The sequence below is a fragment of the Neophocaena asiaeorientalis genome, unplaced genomic scaffold, assembly GCF_003031525.2.
Source record: "Neophocaena asiaeorientalis asiaeorientalis breed wild unplaced genomic scaffold, Neophocaena_asiaeorientalis_V1.1 scaffold86, whole genome shotgun sequence".
NCBI lineage: Eukaryota > Metazoa > Chordata > Mammalia > Artiodactyla > Phocoenidae > Neophocaena > Neophocaena asiaeorientalis.
The window spans coordinates 8,557,691-8,577,489 of record NW_020175039.1 but is presented as its reverse complement, the minus strand read 5'-3'; the positions used below and the strand labels follow the sequence as shown (position 1 = coordinate 8,577,489).

Genomic DNA, 19,799 nt, shown 5'->3' with positions numbered 1-19,799 from the left:
AGCTGCACGTTAGATTTGGAGTCTAGCCTGTAGTTCTGTTGTAGCTGTCTTAATCTTTCTCGCTCCTACCTGAGGACACAGAATCTCTTCCTTATGTGCTAGCTTAGTATTTATTGAACAAATATACTTGACCGCTTACTTGTTAAGAACACTGCATTGTCTGAAGGAGAAACTGACAATTCTGCAACATCCTCCTCATTTTTCACAGGCGAGTAGCGCACCAGTAAGTTGGTCAATTCAATGGATGGAGGTGGGGCCCAGGTGACACGCATCGTGTCGGGACCAACATTGGTAAATCGCAGGTCAGTGGGAGGAGGGACAGCTGGTTTCAAATAGGAAGGAAGACTAAGTTAATGTCACTTAAAAATTAAAGCTAACAAGAATAGCTGGAAAGGTAAAACCAGTATTTCATGCATAAAGGAAACGAGTCATCATCATGCAAATAGTCTAATCTAAATCATAGTGAACTACTGTTAAAAATAAAACACTACACCCAGTACTGTTAGGCCCCTTTAACCTTTCTGCCATCAATATATTTTAAAGGGTCAATTCAATTCACTCTCAAATACATAAAATCCATGTACATGATTAATACAACTGATGATTATTTAATCCCAGGCTGAAGAGGCTTAGGTTGCTACACAGCAAAGAGAAACATAGCAATACTTTCCAAAGATACACATGCACACAGACAAAAACACAAGAGGGTCTTAAATTTCCCTCTGACGGGAATGACTACAGCTACTGCCATAGCTACAATTCCATTCAGTGAATTCTACTTACAAGTGAAAGGGGTTCATGCAAATTGGTTCTCAGCATGTATCTTACCATGCAGGGCAGAGAACCTTTATAATGTTGCATGCTGGTCCCCAGACTGTGGTTAAAGAGGAGTTTCTTTACCTCACCATGGCAATGAAATCTAGAATGTTCCAAAGTCTCTTTTTCTCCTACCGCAAAAAAAAACCCTCCTTCCACTCTACCCTAAATTTCAATCGTTTTTTAGACAGTCACAAAGAAGGAACATGGTAGAGTTTATCAAATAATAGAAAGAAGGGTCTAATGTTACATTTTGGAAGTACATTTCTTATTAAATGGTGCTCATGATACAATTTGGTATTAATGTTAGATTTTTAAAAAATCATTCTAGGTCGGCAAATTCAATTAACTTTTTCCATTTTGTATTTGATAGATTAGATATCTATCTCTGGCTTTACACACCTTCACGGTTTAAATGAAAATGTACTTAAGACTACTGTATATATCTTCATCCAATCCGTTTGGCACATGCATTCCACTCCTTACCAATCGATCCACCCTCTCTTACTCTTTGGCAAATTGCTGGCTTTTCCCTTGAAACATCCACATTTAACCAGAGTGACTGGTGGCAGCATGCAACACCATCCATGTCTCAAAAACAGAAGTTTTCAAAATTCACCGGTTTGTTGTGTCAGTGTAGTAGGGGCACTCTCTCCGCCATTAATGAGAGTGATAACGCTGATGTCATAGTCAATGCCAGGCTCCAGCCCTGTAACTGTGTAGTATCCTACTGAGGAGTCCACAAAATCTTCAAAAATAGGGATACCTTCTCCTGCCGCAACTACTGTGATGCGGTACCCAATAATGGTGGAAGAGTTTAGCGGGGTCCACCTCAGGCCGATGCTTGAATCGGTTATATCAACAAAGCTTAGGTCAGTGAGCTGGGGCACCTCTATTGAGTTACAAAGCAAAGGAGGGCAAAGGAAAACAGAGGCAAAAAAGAGGAAAAAATAAAGCAGTGTACATCAGGTTACTAGTGGTAAAACGGATAGTGTTAAAGCAATGATGGTAATATGCGATCTGCTCCATATTATCTGAAAAGACTTTCTAAGCACCATGAATAGTTTCCCTGGGAGAATAAAACAGGTTACAATATTACTTCAGGGATTTTTGTTTGTTTTTTGAAAATCCCCCAAACAGTAAAATTTAAATCTCTCAGGTTCTAAAAATTATAGTCCTGTTTAGGATGTCAAAACCATTCTTAGAACCTAGACATAATACCAGCAAAGTTTAAAAATAATCCAAAACTATTTTAGTAGGAAAATAAAACTTTCATGAAGAGGGTTAAAAAAAAATTGATTGATGAGTTTTTCTTTTTTTTCCCAGTAGAAAAACTCATGACAACATCATGGTCATAATGCGAATGCATTATGAATGTATGGTATAAAATGTGCCACTCCAAAGCACATTCGGGGGAAAGACAGCCCTGAGTCCAAGGCTACTGTTAATATTTTATTCATTTCATAATCAAAATTATTTAAGTAGCATTAGTAAAAGCATTCCACCAAATAATGCAAAGAACACAATCTGTCCAATGCTTTCATCTGTCACGATTCAATTTTGGACAAACAACAAACCTATCCCTAAATAGGTCTTTTCAATGTTGTCATTCAATCCACAAGAAAGAACACCCTAAAGGTGTGGCCTTTCTTTTTTTTTTTTTTCAATTTTAAAAAAAGAATTTGAAAAGGCACGATGAAGAAATGAATGTGTCAACCAAGAGCTATTTCAGTGCTCACATATGGAGACTGTAAGATCAGGCACAAATGTACGGATGGGATGCATTTACCATATTACTTTTCGCCTGTCAGTACTGAGTACAGACACATGACATCATTTTAGTAATAGTTCCACGTGAGCGGACAGTACAGAGTTAATGCCATGGTTGCCACTCCATTGCATACCCATCGAGACAAAGAGCATCCCAGTGAAGCACAGACAGTCAAGCAGTGTTAACAGCAAGCATTTGTCCAAATAGTTGCTTTGACTTCATGGTTCTAGAGAGTGTGGTTCGGAGGTCAGAATTAAATCCCAAACATATTTGACACATTCAACCAACTGGGGATTAAGATGCTAATCCCCACTCTTACTGAAACTGCCACTCTGAGGATAATAGCTTATTTTTCCATTACCTGGCATGATGGTATCAGAGATAGGGACACTTTCCTTGTCATCTTTGACAGTGTAAACACTGACATTGTACTCCAGGCCAGGACTCAGGTTTTCAAAAGTGCAGGAACTCTGATCGGCATGGACCACTTCTTCCAAAGAATATCCCTGCTGACCATTTGTAGGGGTGGTGGTAATTCTATAGCCAGTAATGTCTGGAGAAAACAGAAAGGAGGAAGTTACTGCCCAGAACATTTGTGACCCAGAGCCTGTTAAACTCAACTCCAACGATGTACCCTCAAAAGGGAATGGGGAGAGGACTCAGCATTTATGTATTGAAGACTCCATCTATGGTCATTCGGGGCTTACAACAACCCTTTGAGGGAGGTATTAATATCCTCAGTTTAAGAAAATCTTGGAAAGGGGAAATGATTACCAGAAGCTTTTCTGTCTCTAAATTCCATGGTCCTTCTGCCACTCTACCCTGTTTTTCTTAATGGATCATTTGCAGGACAGCTGAAGACTATTCTATTTTACCTGCTGGGATGGAATGGCTCTCACCCTTAGGCACGTTCCCCGAAGTGGGCTCTCCTAATTTACAAGGTCTAAACCTATGGGATTTACAGGAAGGGAATAGGAAAGCAGAAAAAGTAAAAAGCCAAAGCGGCTCTACTTATCCTAGAAAAAGTATATTAACTGCTGAAGACTTTAGGAATCATAGAAGTGGGACAGTGAGAGGGCTGAGGGGAGGAGAGAGACACTCAAATTAAAATAGTGATGAACTGAAATCTGTGGGGAAAGACTAAAAGTAAAGCGAGGAAGTATATTTAAGTTAAACTTACTAAAGGGAGAGAAAATGATGGCACGTTTTATAATTAGGAATAGGGTGACCACTAAAGTGGTATATACAAGGAAATCCAAGTGGATGGGAAATCAATGTTTGGGTCATTACACTGGCTAGTGACCATTCAGATGGACAGGCTAAGCCATCCATTAAGACTAAATATTAATGATCTAGCTTCTGACAGGCATGAAACTTGCCAACCTAAAAGTTTCAAATTTAGAGTAATTCAGCTGGAAATAGTGTAGTTTTGGCTTAAATGATGTTTCCACAGATAATGAAAACTTCACTAAAGTCACTTTGCTTCAGAGGGGAATTAAAAAGGATATTTTAAGCTAGCTTTATTGCGTGTGACTGCACGTATTGATCTGACTTATAAATAAATTGCCTTAGCTGTGTGCCCAAGCAAAGGGAAGAACTGTTTAAAAGATTAGAGTACAAATAGAAAGAGTGAAATAATAAACTAAATATAGCCATTAACGAAAAAGTATAGAGTTATAGATACCATCAACATTAGTTGGCATTTCTGTTTTTGTTTAATTTTGAATTTTGTTTAATTGAGAATTTTCTCAATGAGTATCCTGATATCTCAATAGTGATTCCCCCAATATAGCCAATATTAAATATTTTAGTTTACATTTCTCATTGGATGAGACTTTCACATGGACTTGGCAAATGTCGAGAATGTCTAAAATTTCGCTTGCCATTGTCCTGGTACATCATGATACTTGAATATTGCCATAGGTATCTTTACACATTTTAGGATTCTGTGAATAATTTTTAATATGTGTCAACGAGTTCAGACAGAAGCTTTTTTTTTTTTTTTTGCGGTACGCGGGCCTCTCACTGTTGTGGCCTCTCCCGTTGCGGAGCACAGGCTCCGGACGCGCAGGCTCAGCGGCCATGGCTCACGGGCCCAGCCGCTCCGCGGCACGTGGGACCTTCCCGGACCGGGGCACAAACCCGCGTCCCCTGCATCAGCAGGCAGACTCTCAACCACTGCGCCACCAGGGAAGCCCTAGACAGAAGCTTTATGTAAAGCTTTAAAAACAGTCATGGAATGCCAGTTAGCCAAATTTCTCATTGAGTATAAGTAAAACAAACTAACAATTAAAAATCCAAATACTTGAAGTCTGGTGTAAGAGTGAGTCTGAGCACTTAAGTTACAATCCCAGTTCTGTAACATTTAAAATTTGTGACTATGGGTAAGTCGATTTTTTTCTGAGTCTCAGTTTTTTCACTCTGTAAAATGGAGGTCATTTCTACCCTGAGATTTTTGTGGTGCAACTCATGATAAAATATTTGTGAAATATCTAAGTTTATTGAGTAATATACTTAGAATCTATGATAACCCACAAATGGAAAATTAGGAAGTATAACTTCAGCCATTTGTTTGGCGGTTTGGAATGTCACTGAGCAGAAAGGACTGACTGCTCAGAATGCTTTTCCTCAGCCCTCATGATTCCCTATAGCTCAATAAGGGTCTACCTTGCTCTCTTTCCTGTAATTTAAATAAACATGCAGTAAAACACCCTATATGTTACTCTACGATGTACGCTTGTATTTTTTTATGGAGAGCTAGGTACTTATAATTTTGACCCTTTCTCTGAAGGGAACACAGTTTCTAAACTTTGTCTTGGGAAGGCATTGCCTATACTTGCCCTATGATACATCCCAGGCTTACCTGGGGTGTTACTCCTCTCCCAGGAGACAGTAAGCACGCCAGTGTCGGGGTTTGTTTCCAGGTGCAAGTTCTTTGGTGGAGACAGTGCTACGCAGAAAAAAAAATTTTTTTTAATTAAAAGTTAAAGCTAGCACAAAGCACTTGAGCTGTGGAATACCTCTCTCTCTTTTCCTCCCTCCCTCCTTTCCTTCCTTCCTTCCACAATCAGTAAAAATAAAGAAGTTATTTCTTTAAAGTCCATGCTGGACAGCAATTCTCTGAGAGAATTTCTTTTTTTTTTACAATTTTTAATTTTGCAACACTACTGAAATTTTTTTCTGTCTTGCCAGTTCCTAAACATTTTTGACATGGAAAGAACACTTCCGATGCCATAGACTATACGACATGAATTGAACTTGCTACTCCAAACTTAGAAGTAGCTAATAATATAAGTAGGGATGAAATCTTTCTCTTGGGTCATTATCATAAGTAAAAAGTGATACTGCTATCAACTACTTTAAAAAAGTGGAACAATTTAAAAAACGAAAAGAGGCAAAGAACTCCTCTTACGTGTCACCACTTTCTTCACAATTGGTGTATCTCTCTCTTGCCCGTCTTTCAGGACTGAGATGGTGTAAATGTATTCCACGCCTGGAGTCAGGCCAGACACAACGATGCTTCCTGACTCTGAGGTCACTTCTCGTGGTGCTTCCCCTCCCTGGCTTGGTCGTACACCCAGCTAGGGAAAAAAAAGCAAAATAAACACCAAGGACAAATATTTCCAGAGCTGGGTTACTGCTGAGAGATTGTGGTTATGCTTTGCATAATGTGGACCCCTCAGGAACTGCACTCTGCTTTTAGTTGGGAATGAGTTGGGACCTTACTTTAGCTCTATTAAATAATGTAGCTGGAAATTCCCTGGAACTGGGGGCGGTGGGGGAGGGTGCCACTTAGGGGAAGTATCTTCCAAAACTAAGTTAAGGTAGCTTGTAATGGAAGGTTCCAGAGAAACATAATTACATACTGTTTTTCTTAATAAATAATCTCCTGGTACAAACCAGAAGTACACAAGGGCTTTGGGTCACATGCCCGTTCATTTCTTATTTTCTTTTTGCTGGAAGAAATCCTCTAGTTCTCTCTTTAATGAGTTATTAGCATTCAACTTAAATGTACCGGTCCCTGTAACACTTTGTACTTCAAAAACACTCCTTTTAAAGAAGGACAGCTTCAACTGCAGGTTGATACGTTACAAAAGGAGAATTAAAATGAATGTGCCCTCAATTTTCAATCCTTTTAGTATTTTATTTGAAAAGCCTAGGTAATATCGTGTCATCAGTGTTCAGCTCTAGAGACATCCTTAGTACTTTATAAGGCTCCTGAAAGTCAAAATGACACTACAAGGGAAATCTAAAAGGTATACTGACAATCTTCAAAAAGGGTTTCTTTATATTTAAGTAGCATAATCATCAATATGCCATTTGCGTATTTCGAAAAAGAAATGATCTTTGGTATATTTTTTTAAACAAACAATCATGGGGATTTAGTCTTGATTTTCAATTACAATAAATATTTCTCTCTCCACACTCTAAATGCCAAAAAAAGGAATTCTTTTAAACACATTCATTTGTATTCAGCACTTCCCTAATACCATTACTTTAAAGAACATGTATCCAGAGATCTATAGGGAAGACCTTAATCTTAATGTCTATGAAGAGATTCACCTAAGGGGCTTTGAACACGTTGAGATGAAACTGATTGGATAAAAATGTGATTTTTGAGTGACTCTGACTTTAATTGGTCTCCTTAAATTGGTTTTTGTGAACTTGCTGATACCTATTTAGAACAACACAACAAGAGCAGTTTCCCTATATATCTTTAAATCTAACTCCCTGGGAGAAAGGATAGAGAAAACAAGATAACAACTAACAGTTCCATACTAATGTTTTCCTCTTTGCAAAGCACTTTCACTGCCTCAGTCCATCTTTCCAGCAATTCAGGGAAGCAGAAGTATCGTGATGCCCTGACAAAGTGCTCAGAGAGGTATGAACAGAAACAGGACGAAACCCAAGTCTCCTGACTCCTGAGCATCCTGTTTCAACTACATCCAGAAACACGAGGGCAACCCAGGGCTGGATTACAAGGGATGACGAACATCTGCAATTTACCTTAAAACCAATCCTTGGAGCAGGTGTCCATGTAATCACAATGGTGGTTTCAGTCACTTCTGTGTGGTAAGGTGGGATGGAGCTCAGAGGCTGCACTGTGAAATGGAATCAAAGCGTGTGTTCAAGCCTTAGAATCACAGAGAATGCAGATAACAAAAAAATTTTTTTTTTAATCTTTTGGCCGCATCTTGCGGCATGTGGGATCTTAGTTCCCCAACCAGAGATCGAACCCGCAACCCCTGCAGTGGAAGTGTGGAGTCTTAACCACTGGACCGCCAGGGAAGTCCCGATAACAAATATTTTTATCGAGAACCTCAGTTTTAGTCAGCTAATGGATCCAGAATGTGACATATGTGAAAATTTGGAGTAGGTCGATGCCTCTCAGCCTTCCATGTGCCTCACAGATCATCTGAGACCTGGCTAAGATGTAGGTTCTGATTCTGTAGGTCCACATGGGGCTAGGCAGTTTGCATTTCAGTCTGGGGATCACATTTAAGTAACAAGGAGCTGGATGACCACAGAGGACCCTTTCAACTCCTTGGATTCTGAAATTTGTGTCTTTTCATCATGTTTGGGATTTGAGTTTGATGACAATAACTTTCCCTATATCATCAGTATAGAATCCCATATAAAAAGTAAAACTGGTCATCACAAACTGATTATCACTCCGCTTCTTAACCATTATTTTGAGAACAATGGTTAAATTATAGATAATTATCTAAAAATAGCTATATGCTGAATCACTCCATAATGATGGCCAATTATTTTTGGTTGCAGAAAGAGATGCCATGTGAAAGGTAAATGAAATCTGCCACCATAGATGCACTTATAAATTCTAAAGATACTTTCCTTAAATATGTGATTATTCACTCAGAATAATCACACTGCAGGAATTTAGTATTCTGCCACTGGAATTAGGAATTATAATAAAAGTTTATTTCGAATCTCCTAGCATCCTGACATCACTGCTATTTCTTAGTGAAAATAATACTTTAAAAAAAACAAGAGGGACTTCCCTGGTGGTGCAGTAGTTAAAAATCCGCCTGCCAATGCAGGGCACAGGGGTTGGAGCTCTGGTCTGTGAAGATCCCACATGCCGCAGAGAAACCTAGCCTGTGCGCCACAACTACTGAGCCCGCGCGCCTAGAGCCTGTGTTCCGCAACAAGAGAAGCCACCACAGTGAGAAGCCCACACACCGCAACGAAGAGTAGCCCCTGCTCGTTGTGACTAGAGAAAGCCCACGTGCAGCAATGAAGACCCAACGCGGCCAAAAATAAATAAATAAATTAATTAATTAAAAAAAATTTTAATTAAAAAAAGAACAAGAAAAAGAGTATGTGTACATAAATCTGAAATAGATATTTTCAACAATCTTACAAATCTTTTCATAAATTTAGAATCTCTAAAATGTAATTGGCAGAACAACTAAATCTTGTAATAAGCATTTCAATAACTGGCTGCTATGGGAAAGGTGAGATCTCAGAAGGCAAGACATTTGTGTCTGGTGAGTCAAATTCAGGGCTTTCAAGCATGTGGATGGCCTTGGTCACGTGTTTAGTGCCTTCATAATTCCTTCCTCTTTAAGTCTCAATGAAATTTTTGTGCCCACTGGGGACAAAACACTAGTAAACACATTTATACTAAATTATGAATGGCTGGTGAGACAAAGACTTATCCTCCAGACTTAGACAAATGAACATTAAGAGTCTTTAAGCCTACTCTGAGAAAGAGAAAAATAAATCTCGTATATTAACACATATATGTGGAATCTAGAAAAATGGTACAGATGACCCGGTTTGCAAGGCAGAAATAGAGACACAGACACAGAGAACAAACATGTGGACGCCAAGGGGGGAAAGAAGGGGGTGGGATGAATTGGGAGATTGGGATTGACATATACATGCTAATATGTATAAAATAGATAACTAATGAGAACCTGCTGTACAGCACGGAGAACCCTACTGCACTTCTCTGTAAAGTAGAAACTAACACAACATTGTAAAACAACTATACCCCAATAAAAATAAATAAATAAAACATTTTTTAAAAAAGTCTTTAAGTAGTACTCCATTACTACTCAGGTCCAGTCATGGGAGAATTCAGGCCCAGCACTGCAATTCTTCCAGTGTTTTCCAATCTGGATTTTAATGTGCAATTTTTAAAAAAGTATTTTTATTTATTTATTTTTTGCGGTACGCGGGCCTCTCACTGTTGTGACCTCTTGCATTGCGGAGCACAGGCTCCGGACGTGCAGGCTCAGCGGCCATGGCTCACGGGCCCAGCCACTCCGCGGCATGCGGGATCTTCCCGGACCGGGGCATGAACCCGTGTCCCCTGCATCGGCAGGCGGACTCCCAACCACTGCGCCACCAGGGAAGCCCCCCAGAAGTATTTTTAAAATACTGCTGTCTGAAAAAATAAAATACATGTGGGCATACTTTGTAATGGCTGCTTTACTGGCTGAACTGAAGTTCTACTGGTTTGGAGAGATGTTTCATGAGTGTGTTATCGTTTGGATGGTATTCTCAGTGGAATTAGGATGGGTGACCTATGATGCCTCCCCAGAGTCTCTGAAATCATACACCACTTGGCTGCCACTGACTTTGCCAAAATGCCATGGCCAGCCCTGGGTGACCATTTTAATGCCCACAAGAAACAATTCAGAGAGCAGTCCGCTTCTTTCACTGAACATCTGTGAAAGCCACAATTTTTTCACAAAAAACATTCTCCTCAACTGTCTTAGGCTTTAAGATTGGGTGTTTTCTATTGCTTGAGCCAGCCAGCTAGAACTTTCTCAAGCTTCAGATGATGCTCTCTGCCTGGGAAGACCATTACAGGAAACTCTCCAAACCACAAACCCACAAACTGATGGCAAACAAAGAATGTGACTGTAAGTATGAGCTATGGATTCTGGCAGGTCTTGTTAGGTGAAGGACAGCCTGGATGTTAAAAAAATAAAATTTGCCCTATTTATAAAGGAGTAAGCTGATTTTCCCCAGAAACAGCTCCTCCACCCCCTGCCATGTGCTTTTAACAAAAGTTATAAAACCCAGAAAAGTTATTCCCAGAATTCAGCTTGTTAACAGTAAAACGCTACAGAAACTTAAAGCAATTTCAAAAACATGCAAGCCCTGCTGATGTTTACAGCCTCAGAGAGTACCTGAAGTTCAAATGAAGTCGTAGAACTCACTGCTTACAGAGGTTTATTTAAATCTAAGCTCGGTTGAGCTATTTTCTCAATCATCTACTCAACAAATATTTTTTGAGGGAGGGAGAGGGATGGACTGGGAGTTTGGGGTGGGTAGATGCAAACTATGACATTTAGAATGGATAAACAACAAGGTCCTAATGTATAACACAGGGAACTATATTCACTATCCTGTGATAAACCATATGGAAAAAAAATTTTTTTAAGTATACAATGTGCAAGGCATGACATTGACCTTTATCTAATAAAAGTAGTTCTATCAGTTAACTCAAATAAAATTATATTTATCAATAAATGTATTGTGCAGATAATAAAATAACATGTCCAATATATCAAAGTCTCCAGAAGTACTTGAAATAGTCAATATTGCCCCACACACTCCATTTAATTATTTTTAGTATCATTAAAAATGCTTTTTCTTAGAGAGATGCAAATCAAACCTACAATGAGGTACCACCTCACACCAGTCAGAATGGCCATCATTAAAAAGTTTACAAATGATAAATGCCAGAGAGAGTGTGAAGAAAAGGGAACCCTCTTACACTATTGATGGGAATGTAAATTGGTGCAGTCACTATGGAGAACAGTATGGAGGTTCCTCAAAAAACTAAGAATAGAGTTGCCATATGATTCAGCAATCCCACTCCTGCGCATATACCCAGACAAAACTATAACTCTAAAAGATACATGCACCCCTATGTTCATAGCAACACTATTTACAACAGACAAGACATGGAAACAACTTAAATGTCAATAGACAGATGAATGGATAAAGAAGTTGTGGTATATATACACAATGGAATACTACTCAGCCATAAAAAAGAATGAAATAATGCCATTTGCAGCAGCATGGATGGACCTAAAGATTATCATACTAAGTGAATTAAGTCAGAAAGAGAAAGACAAATACCACATAATATCACTTATATGTGGAATCTAAAATATGACACAAATGAATGTATCTATGAAACAAAAACAGACTCACAAATATAGAGAACAAACTTGTGGTTGCCAAGGGGGAGGGGAGGTAAGGGAGGGACGAATTGGGAGTCTGGGATTAGCAGATGCAAACTAGCATATATAGCATGGATAAACAACAAGTTCCTACTGTATAGCTCAGGGAACTATATTCAATATCCTGTGATAAACCATAATGGAAAAGAATATGAAAAAGAATATATATATATGTATGACTGAATCACTTTGCTGTACAGCAGAAATTAACACAACATTGTAATTCAACTATAGTTCAATGAAATAATAAATAAATAAAATGCCTTTTCTTTTATAGGCACTCTATCGAACAAAAGAAACTATGTAAAATATGTCTCGTTAAAAAGTTAAAAAGTAAAATAGATAATATACAGAAGTATACATGGTCAGTAAAAGACTAAATCTACTGAAATTTCCATTCTAATGAAAAGAAGGTCATCTATGAGAAACAGACATTTACAAGAAATGCAAAGATATTGATTTCATGTTAATAGATTTTAGAGTATCTTAGTAACATGTAACATAAAAAAGCAAAATTTAGAGGTTAACTTAGAGATAAAAACAGATTTTACTTGCCTATGATTAGCAGTTACTTAAGAAAAAGCCTTTAGTAGCCAAACTTCATACACGAAATTTAAATGGAAATAAATTTTTAGTAAATTATGAATTCTTACAGGGATAATTTTATAGAGAATTTTCTTTGTGAAATAAATTCCATAGTAATGTAAAACCTAAACTTATATTCACTTTTTGAATGCTTTTTAACGTCTACTTTTCAAATTAGTCAAAGAGTAAGATTTGTGGAAAGCTTTTAGGAAATTGCAAGCTAGTTCATAGTTGCAATATATGCTGAAAAAGTATTAAGTTATGTCCTTCTGGAATTCCAAGTGAGTTAAAAATAAAAATTAATGCTTATCTAGAAATGATGGGTCTCATATTTCTTTGTAATGTAAACGAGTTGCATTTGATAGAAATCAGTTTATGAATACAGTCCTCTATAATAGTGATATAGATATGTAAGAGATTTAAGGCCACTTCCTGTAAAGTGTTGAGCAAGACAGACAGGACCAAACATTACTGTCAGTATTTTTCCTTCTGTGGAATTTCAAGAGTAACTTAAAAAAAAAAAAAAAAAAAAAGCTGTTCTGTTCTGCAGAAGGTACTTAAATCTGCTGCAGTCAACACTTGTAAAGAATTCATTTCCTTGGCTTCTTGTCCTGTTGGTTTCTATTCAACTGGTAGATGTTTTTGTTCCACATTTACTGCCATCATTCAATACCCAAAGTATTAGGATGTAGACATAGGTGCTGATTTTTTTTCTTGCCTTAACTAGTATTTGGTAAATTCATTTAATACAGTAGCCTTCAATTTTCAAATAACTGGGTGTTTTAAACAATGTTACTCAAAGTGCTGGTCCCAGAGAAAATAAGGATCTTGGCAACATATGTCAGGTAATGCACTGCTTCCTTCATTAAGAAAACCTTGCTTCAAAAAAGTATCAACTGAACTAAACGGTGTGCTCCACCATCTACATTCTGGCATAAGCTCCTTAGTCCATGCAACAAACAGTTCACAGACCAGCAATGGGTTCATGGGTCACACTTTGAGTAGTACTGCTTTAAATCTTTTTTTTTAATTAAAAGCATTATTTAATCTTGTACAAAGTTTTTTAAGTTAACTTTTTTTTTTTTTTGGTTGTGCCGAGGGGCTTTCGGGATCCCCAGGGATTGAACCTGGGCCCTGGGCTGTGAAAGCGCAGAGAGTTCTAACCACTGGACAGCCAGCGAATTCCCTAAGTTAACTTTTTAAAAAAATGGATGAAGGAGAGAGAATGTAAATATAGATAAGAACCTATGATATCACTAAGAAAAGACATTTAACCTTTGACTTACGAGTGGTGAAGACTCCAGTGACTCTGGGGCTCTGCTGGCTGCCTTTCACGGCCACGAGGGTTGCAGAGTACTCGGAGCCAGGCTGCAGATTCCTCAGTGGGTACTGCGTGGACGAGGGACCTACGTTGTACTGCTTGGGCTGGCCTCCACGGGTCAGGCCCACAGTCAGTCGGTACCCGGCTATCCGGGCACGAGGTGGAGTCCAGGTCACTATGATGGTGGTGTCAGTTTCATTGATAAACTGGAGGTTGGTGGGAGCATCCAATTCTAGAAAAAAAGATGAAATGAAACATGTCGAGAAATATTTGCACCTCAAAATTATCATACTGAAATCCTAAAGCTTGACTGAATTTTCTAAGTTCTTTCTTCTCCAGGTTGAAACTAAGATCAAAACCTTGGAAATATTTAGCCACGAAGAGATTGAGTGCTACAGAGAACTCTGCAAAACTCTGTGTCAGTCATGAGAAATTGCTCACTGTTTTTGCTTGACTTTGATCCTGTGGGAAGGCTAATTTTATAGCATGGCTTTCCCATCATCCTCAGAAATTACACTAACATACAGAGATGGTATTTAAAAACAAAAACAAATACTTGTGAAGCCACAATTTGCTCTGCTCTGAGCCAAACAGGTTAAGAAAAAAGAGAAATTAGCCCACGTAAATGAGGGCAAGAGGAAAGCTCCACATGGAACAAAAGTGATATTCTCTGCATCTATTCAATGACTAGTCCTTTGCTGGAGTAATAAAAGTTATTTTCACATGATTCAGATTAGACAATAATTATAGCATATAGTCAGAACCTCAGATTTATAGTAAGACCCTGGTGAGTTTGCACTATCAGAAAGAACCATAGAAATTGTGAGTTTCCTTCTTGAGTGTGTAACTGGCAGCCTCCCTACAATAATTTAAAACACTTTTCAGAGGGAGGAAATGTTTAAGAGGTAGTCAAGTATAATCACTGAAAACATGGGCTTTGGAGTCAAAAAGACATAGGTCTGTGTGGTTCCAGCTCAATCATTTCCCAGCTTTGTGACTTTACAAGTTGCAGAATTTTTTATAAGCTTCACTTTCTTCATGTATCCCCTAGGGATAATAATAAGACCTTCCTCATTAACTCAAAACGAGGATTAAATATGAGGATGAGGCTTGTAAAGAACTGAGCATATGACCTGGTTCCTAATACACACTAAATGTTTTAGCAATTACTATTTGCAAATAATTCTACTATAGAAGGATAAAGACACTACATTTAAAGTTTGATCTAGGTATATTTAGTTACACAAAAATGTACTCAAATTTTCACTCCATGTCTCCATTAGCAAGGAAAATTAGGTTAAGTTCTCCTCTCTTAGTGCCATTCCCCCAGTATGTGTATTTGGGAAATGGGTTACCATTTAGCCTCTACAGAGCTTGTCTAAGTTTTGTTTTCAAGTTTAATATGCTTTATGTCCAGTATACATTCCCTATCCCCTGAGTATTTTCCTATTCCTAACTGTGAACCTACAAGTGATGGCATACTGCCCACCCAGCACAGGTTGGAAGTGAGGGTGGAGGGTCTGAGGTGGAGGTAAAGGACCCCAAACGTACTGGTCGCCTGTTGTGCCGTCAGAGGCTTGCTCTCCCTCCCGTGGTTCACGGCGAAGACTTTGAAGTGATAGGTGACCCCAGGGGACAGCCCAGTGACTTCTGCAAATGTGTTCCTGCTGATGGGCAGCCTCTGCCCGTGTTCCCCGGGCAGGTTGACGGGGATCACGTCCACTCGGTAACCGGTCACCGCGCTCTCGGGAGGTGTCCACATGATGGTGATCTTTACGTCCGTCACCTCCACAAACTGCAGGTCTCTGGGAGGGGGAACTTTATCTAACAGACAAGAGCCAACCAGTCATTTTCAATTCCTGCTAAGGACTGTTTTTAAAAAGCCAGTTTCCTGGGTTTTTAAGGTATAGGGCAATTCATAGAGCCTCTCATTCCAGAGCTAAGTGTTCTCTCTGAATCAGAGAATACTCTTTTTTGGGTTATATTTTTGTAGTTCAGTCACTGCTTACACGTGTCATTTAAAGCTTTTATGTAGGGCTTCCCTGGCGGCGCAGTGATTGAGAGTCCGCCTGCCGATGCAGGGGACGCGGGTTCGTGCCCCGGTCTGGGAAGATCCCACATGCCGCGGAGCGGCTGGGCCTGTGAGCCATGGCCGCTGAGCCTGCGCGTCTGGAGCTTGTGCTCCGCAACGGGAGAGGCCACAACAGTGAGAGGCCCCCATACCAGGAAAAAAAAAAAAAAAAAAAGCTTTTATGTAAAATATGTTGGTAAGCAGATGAGTTTCCAACATATGAAGTATCTTATTGAGGGGTTTAAGATAAACATACCAAAAAAACCCCCAAAGCAAACCCTTGCAACAACTGAAAAAAAATGTGGTGGTTTTTATTTTACTAAATCGTTTTATAATACTTAAGAGCAACAGATGAACTGCCCCTTAAGTTTCTGGGGAAAAATATGAAGACTTTATGCTGTCAGGTTTTAATCAGGAAGGCCAATAGCCAGTTTTGATAAGTTACTTTATAGTGAAGACATTTCAGCTAAATTTCATAAGTTCAAGGATATACTAATCCATGAGACAACTTGCATAAAAGAACTGTTGACAGAGACAAAGCAACCCTCCCACAGATGCAATTATTCTTTCATCTTACACGTTCCGTCATCCCCAGCAGGCTCATGGAATGAACACAAGCCAAGGTTGGTTTTGTTCCTCCAGCAAAAAGGAGGTTAAAGATGTTACTTTCTTCAGCCTTAAGAAATAAGATACTACAGGAAGCATCGTCAGGTTACCTGAACGTGGGACGCCAGTGGTTTCTTGTTGGATGAAGACAGGAGTACTCTCTTGATTTTCTTCCACAGCGTAGATAGTGATGTTATACTGAACACCAGGCTGCAAGTCACTGAGAGTGACAGAGTTGGCAGTTTCAGGAAGGTTGAGTTCTGTGCTACTACCCTCTACTGATGGGGAGTAGACGATTCTGTATCCTGCAGATTCAGAGAAAAAAGATACGATACACTGTTTGATGAAACAGAGGTTTCAAAAGGCCCCCTTTCCTAACAGCCCTTAGCATCTTGCTGGATTAGTTCAGAATGAGTGATTCTTTTTGACTCGCTCAATAGTGCTATTTCTTATAAGGACTATTCAGTCCAAAGATAAAATAAGAAGTCATGCAAAACTTTTTAATATTAAATATCATCCTTGAAGACACGAGATCCTTAATAAATGTCTATTAGAGAAGCCAGAGGGTGAAAATATTCATGTTAAACCGATTTCTTTTCTTCGAGCCCTAGATGAAGGAAGCAATTAAGGAACCACTCTGAGCACAGAGTTGTCTAGCACGTCTGTGTCTTTTAGGAACATCAGAGACAGCTGAGTCACCTAATGAGCTAAGAAGACAGCTTGGCTGCCTCTTTAAGAGTAAGTCTTAGAGTGAGGTTTTCAGAAAAATTACCCCTCTTCTACCACAGGAATGCCTGGTGTAATAAGTCCATGAGCTGGCTTTAGAGGTTTATGTGTGTGATTGTGTGTGGGTGTGTTTTGTGTGTGAAGGAGGTCAATAAAACAGATTTAAGAGGAAATGATCCATAAGAAAGTAAGGCTGTAAGACAATCTCTCTCTCTCTCTCTCTCTCTCTCTCTCTCTCACACACACACACACACACACACACACACATACACACACACACACACACACATCTCCATCCTGGTCCAATAATTACATAGGAGATTTAAGTGATTTGCCTGCTCATAGATAGAATTCTCTCCCTCACCTTTTATGGCATCAAGATTAACATGGGAGCCAAGAAGAGGCAGCTAAGCTGACCTGTGATGGGCGCCTGGGGTCTGCTCCAGCGAACGACAATCGAGGTGTTATCAACCTGGTCCACGGTAGGGTCAGGAGGGGCGTCAGGTGCTAACGAAGAAAGGAAGAAACGAGAAAAACAGTCAGGAAATATTGCTATAGGTCTGTTTCACAGGAAAAAAAGTCTTTTCACACCACACAGTACACGTGTACCTGTTGTCTGTGAGGTAGACAGGATCAAACTCTGTTCTCCTTCTTCGGATATCTGATAGACGTTCACAATGTATTTTCGGCCAGGAAGCAGGTCAGGGATGTTCACAGAAGTGGCTGTGCTGGGAAGATCTTTGAAATAAAAGGGAAAGGTTACTATCAGAGTGTACCAATCCCTCTAATGACTCCATAACCTATGAGAAGGATATTTTTAAAACTACGTATTCATGGGGGGGTGGGGGCGGTGAGTGAAAACTAGAAGGAAATGTGCTATGGATAGTCAATAATTATCAATGCACTATGAGATAATTTTTCTTTTTTTCCCCCTTTCCCCAAATATTTTCTCTAAGGATGTATAATTTTAATCCACCCCCAGATTTGTAAACATAGTCCTCTGTAGTTAGAAGTGCACGTAGTGGTTATAGGTGGGGGATGATGGGGAGTGGGGTAGGAGGGATGTTCTTTTCCTTGATCTGGGTCCTAGTCACACAGTGTGTTCACTTTATAAAAATTCCTGAGCTCTATGTTTATGATCTGTGTACTTTTCAGTATGTATATTTATTTCTCCATGATAAAGTTTTTAAAAGTCCCCTAAACATGAGAATCTGAAAAGCATGAATGAGGGTATTGTGCCTCTCCCAAAGCTAACGTTTCCTCCACTGCAGTCCTCATGTTGGCAATTACTTCCAGGAAGAACACACTTTTGTTTTGTGGACCTGTACCCAGCCTAACGCATAACACGGCTCCCATCAGGGACCAGGAAAGTTAGCGTGGCTCAGGAAAAACCCAGCTCGGTTCTAAAAAGGATCAGTTGTTTTCCAGACTCACACTGGAGGGCCGTTTGTGCAGTCTGAGTTGTCAACTACTTCCGAACTTCCCGGGCCACCTGCGTGGATGCCCCCAGCCCCACCCCAAGCAGGGTTTCCCAGCAGCTGGTCGTCAACACGTTGAGCTCACCCAGGTACTGTGGTTCATCTCCCTCTTCACTCAGTTCATACTCCACCCGGAATCCGGACACAGTGTCGGAAGCCGAGACCCAGGAGACCACAAAGCTGCTGGCTGTGATTTCAGTCACGGATTCGGAGGTGGCCACAACAGGAGAAAAGGGTGTTGTCTCTCCCGTCACGGTGTTGCCTAGAGTCATAGAAAGAGGGGAGAGAGCCTTCAGCCATGGAGGAAATTTACTAGCATCGTCTGTAAATTATCAGGTTTTAAAAAATGTGGGTGCCATCCATGCAATAATATGAATCGAGATGGAAGGCACTCGCTGCGGGGAGCCCAGGTCTGAGAAATGCGGGCCAAGATGGGCTGGCGGCTGGGGTACGTACTGGTCACCACTGGGCTTGTGCTGGTGGTGGTGAAGTCGAAGCGCGTCATCTCTCTTTGGCCGTAGTGCTGGACGCTGATGAGCTGGCCCTCGTATACCACACCTGGCCTCAGGCCTTTGATGGTGTAGGAGTTTAAGTGGCCCGGAATGGTGGCTTCCTTCCAACGGTCTGGAGAATTTTTCTAAAAATTTAAGTTAAAAAAAAAAAAATCACACAAGTATTCACAAAGATGAACACTCAGAGATGATGTGGAGTATTCTTCAAAGAAGAATGAGGGGTCTATGCAGCTCCATTTTGGAGGAAAATCATGGAAAATTGGAATCAGAATAGAAACCTGTAGCAGAATTTGTTAACATTAATAATAATGATTATTAAAGCTAATATTTACTGATCGCTTACTACGTGCCAAGCTCTGTGCTGCTTTCCTTGCATACTCTCATTTAATCTTCATCTCCCCCATCCTCCAAGTTACTGGTATTATCACCCTGATTTTGTAGGTGAAGAAACAGAATTATGTGACATGGCCAAGATTACACAGTGGGAGGTCCTGGGCACCTTCCTTTTTGCCAGATTAATTATTCAATTTAATATCAGCAACATAATATGTAGACCCCAAGTTTTGCCTTTCCCAACTTTTTTCTATAATGAACAGAGATATATTCCTCTCTGCAGTGGGAAAAGGACATATATTCTATCTTTCACTTGGTGGGCTACAAACCAAGTTTCTTGCAGAGCAGTC

At 39.8% G+C, this 19,799-nt stretch overlaps 1 protein-coding gene across 6 annotated transcripts in view; it reads right to left on the bottom strand.

The window, feature by feature from the left end:
- Nucleotides 1–19,799, bottom strand: part of FN1 (fibronectin 1) — a 69,510-nt gene that overhangs the window by 26,136 nt on the left and 23,575 nt on the right. For 4 of the 6 annotated variants that reach the window (XM_024763149.1, XM_024763151.1, XM_024763150.1 and 1 more), the window contains exons 14-25: nucleotides 19,061–19,241; nucleotides 18,690–18,866; nucleotides 17,736–17,864; nucleotides 17,544–17,633; nucleotides 16,511–16,705; nucleotides 15,275–15,547; nucleotides 13,689–13,955; nucleotides 7,595–7,689; nucleotides 6,000–6,168; nucleotides 5,451–5,537; nucleotides 2,949–3,140; nucleotides 140–322 (exon numbers count right to left, since the gene is read on the bottom strand). In XM_024763149.1, the coding sequence (XP_024618917.1) occupies nucleotides 140–322; nucleotides 2,949–3,140; nucleotides 5,451–5,537; nucleotides 6,000–6,168; nucleotides 7,595–7,689; nucleotides 13,689–13,955; nucleotides 15,275–15,547; nucleotides 16,511–16,705; nucleotides 17,544–17,633; nucleotides 17,736–17,864; nucleotides 18,690–18,866; nucleotides 19,061–19,241 (2,038 nt within the window). Of the gene's footprint in view, nucleotides 1–139; nucleotides 323–1,435; nucleotides 1,709–2,948; nucleotides 3,141–5,450; nucleotides 5,538–5,999; nucleotides 6,169–7,594; nucleotides 7,690–13,688; nucleotides 13,956–15,274; nucleotides 15,548–16,510; nucleotides 16,706–17,543; nucleotides 17,634–17,735; nucleotides 17,865–18,689; nucleotides 18,867–19,060; nucleotides 19,242–19,799 lie in introns of all 6 variants that reach the window. The other 2 variants (XM_024763153.1, XM_024763155.1) reach the window with 1 other exon arrangement.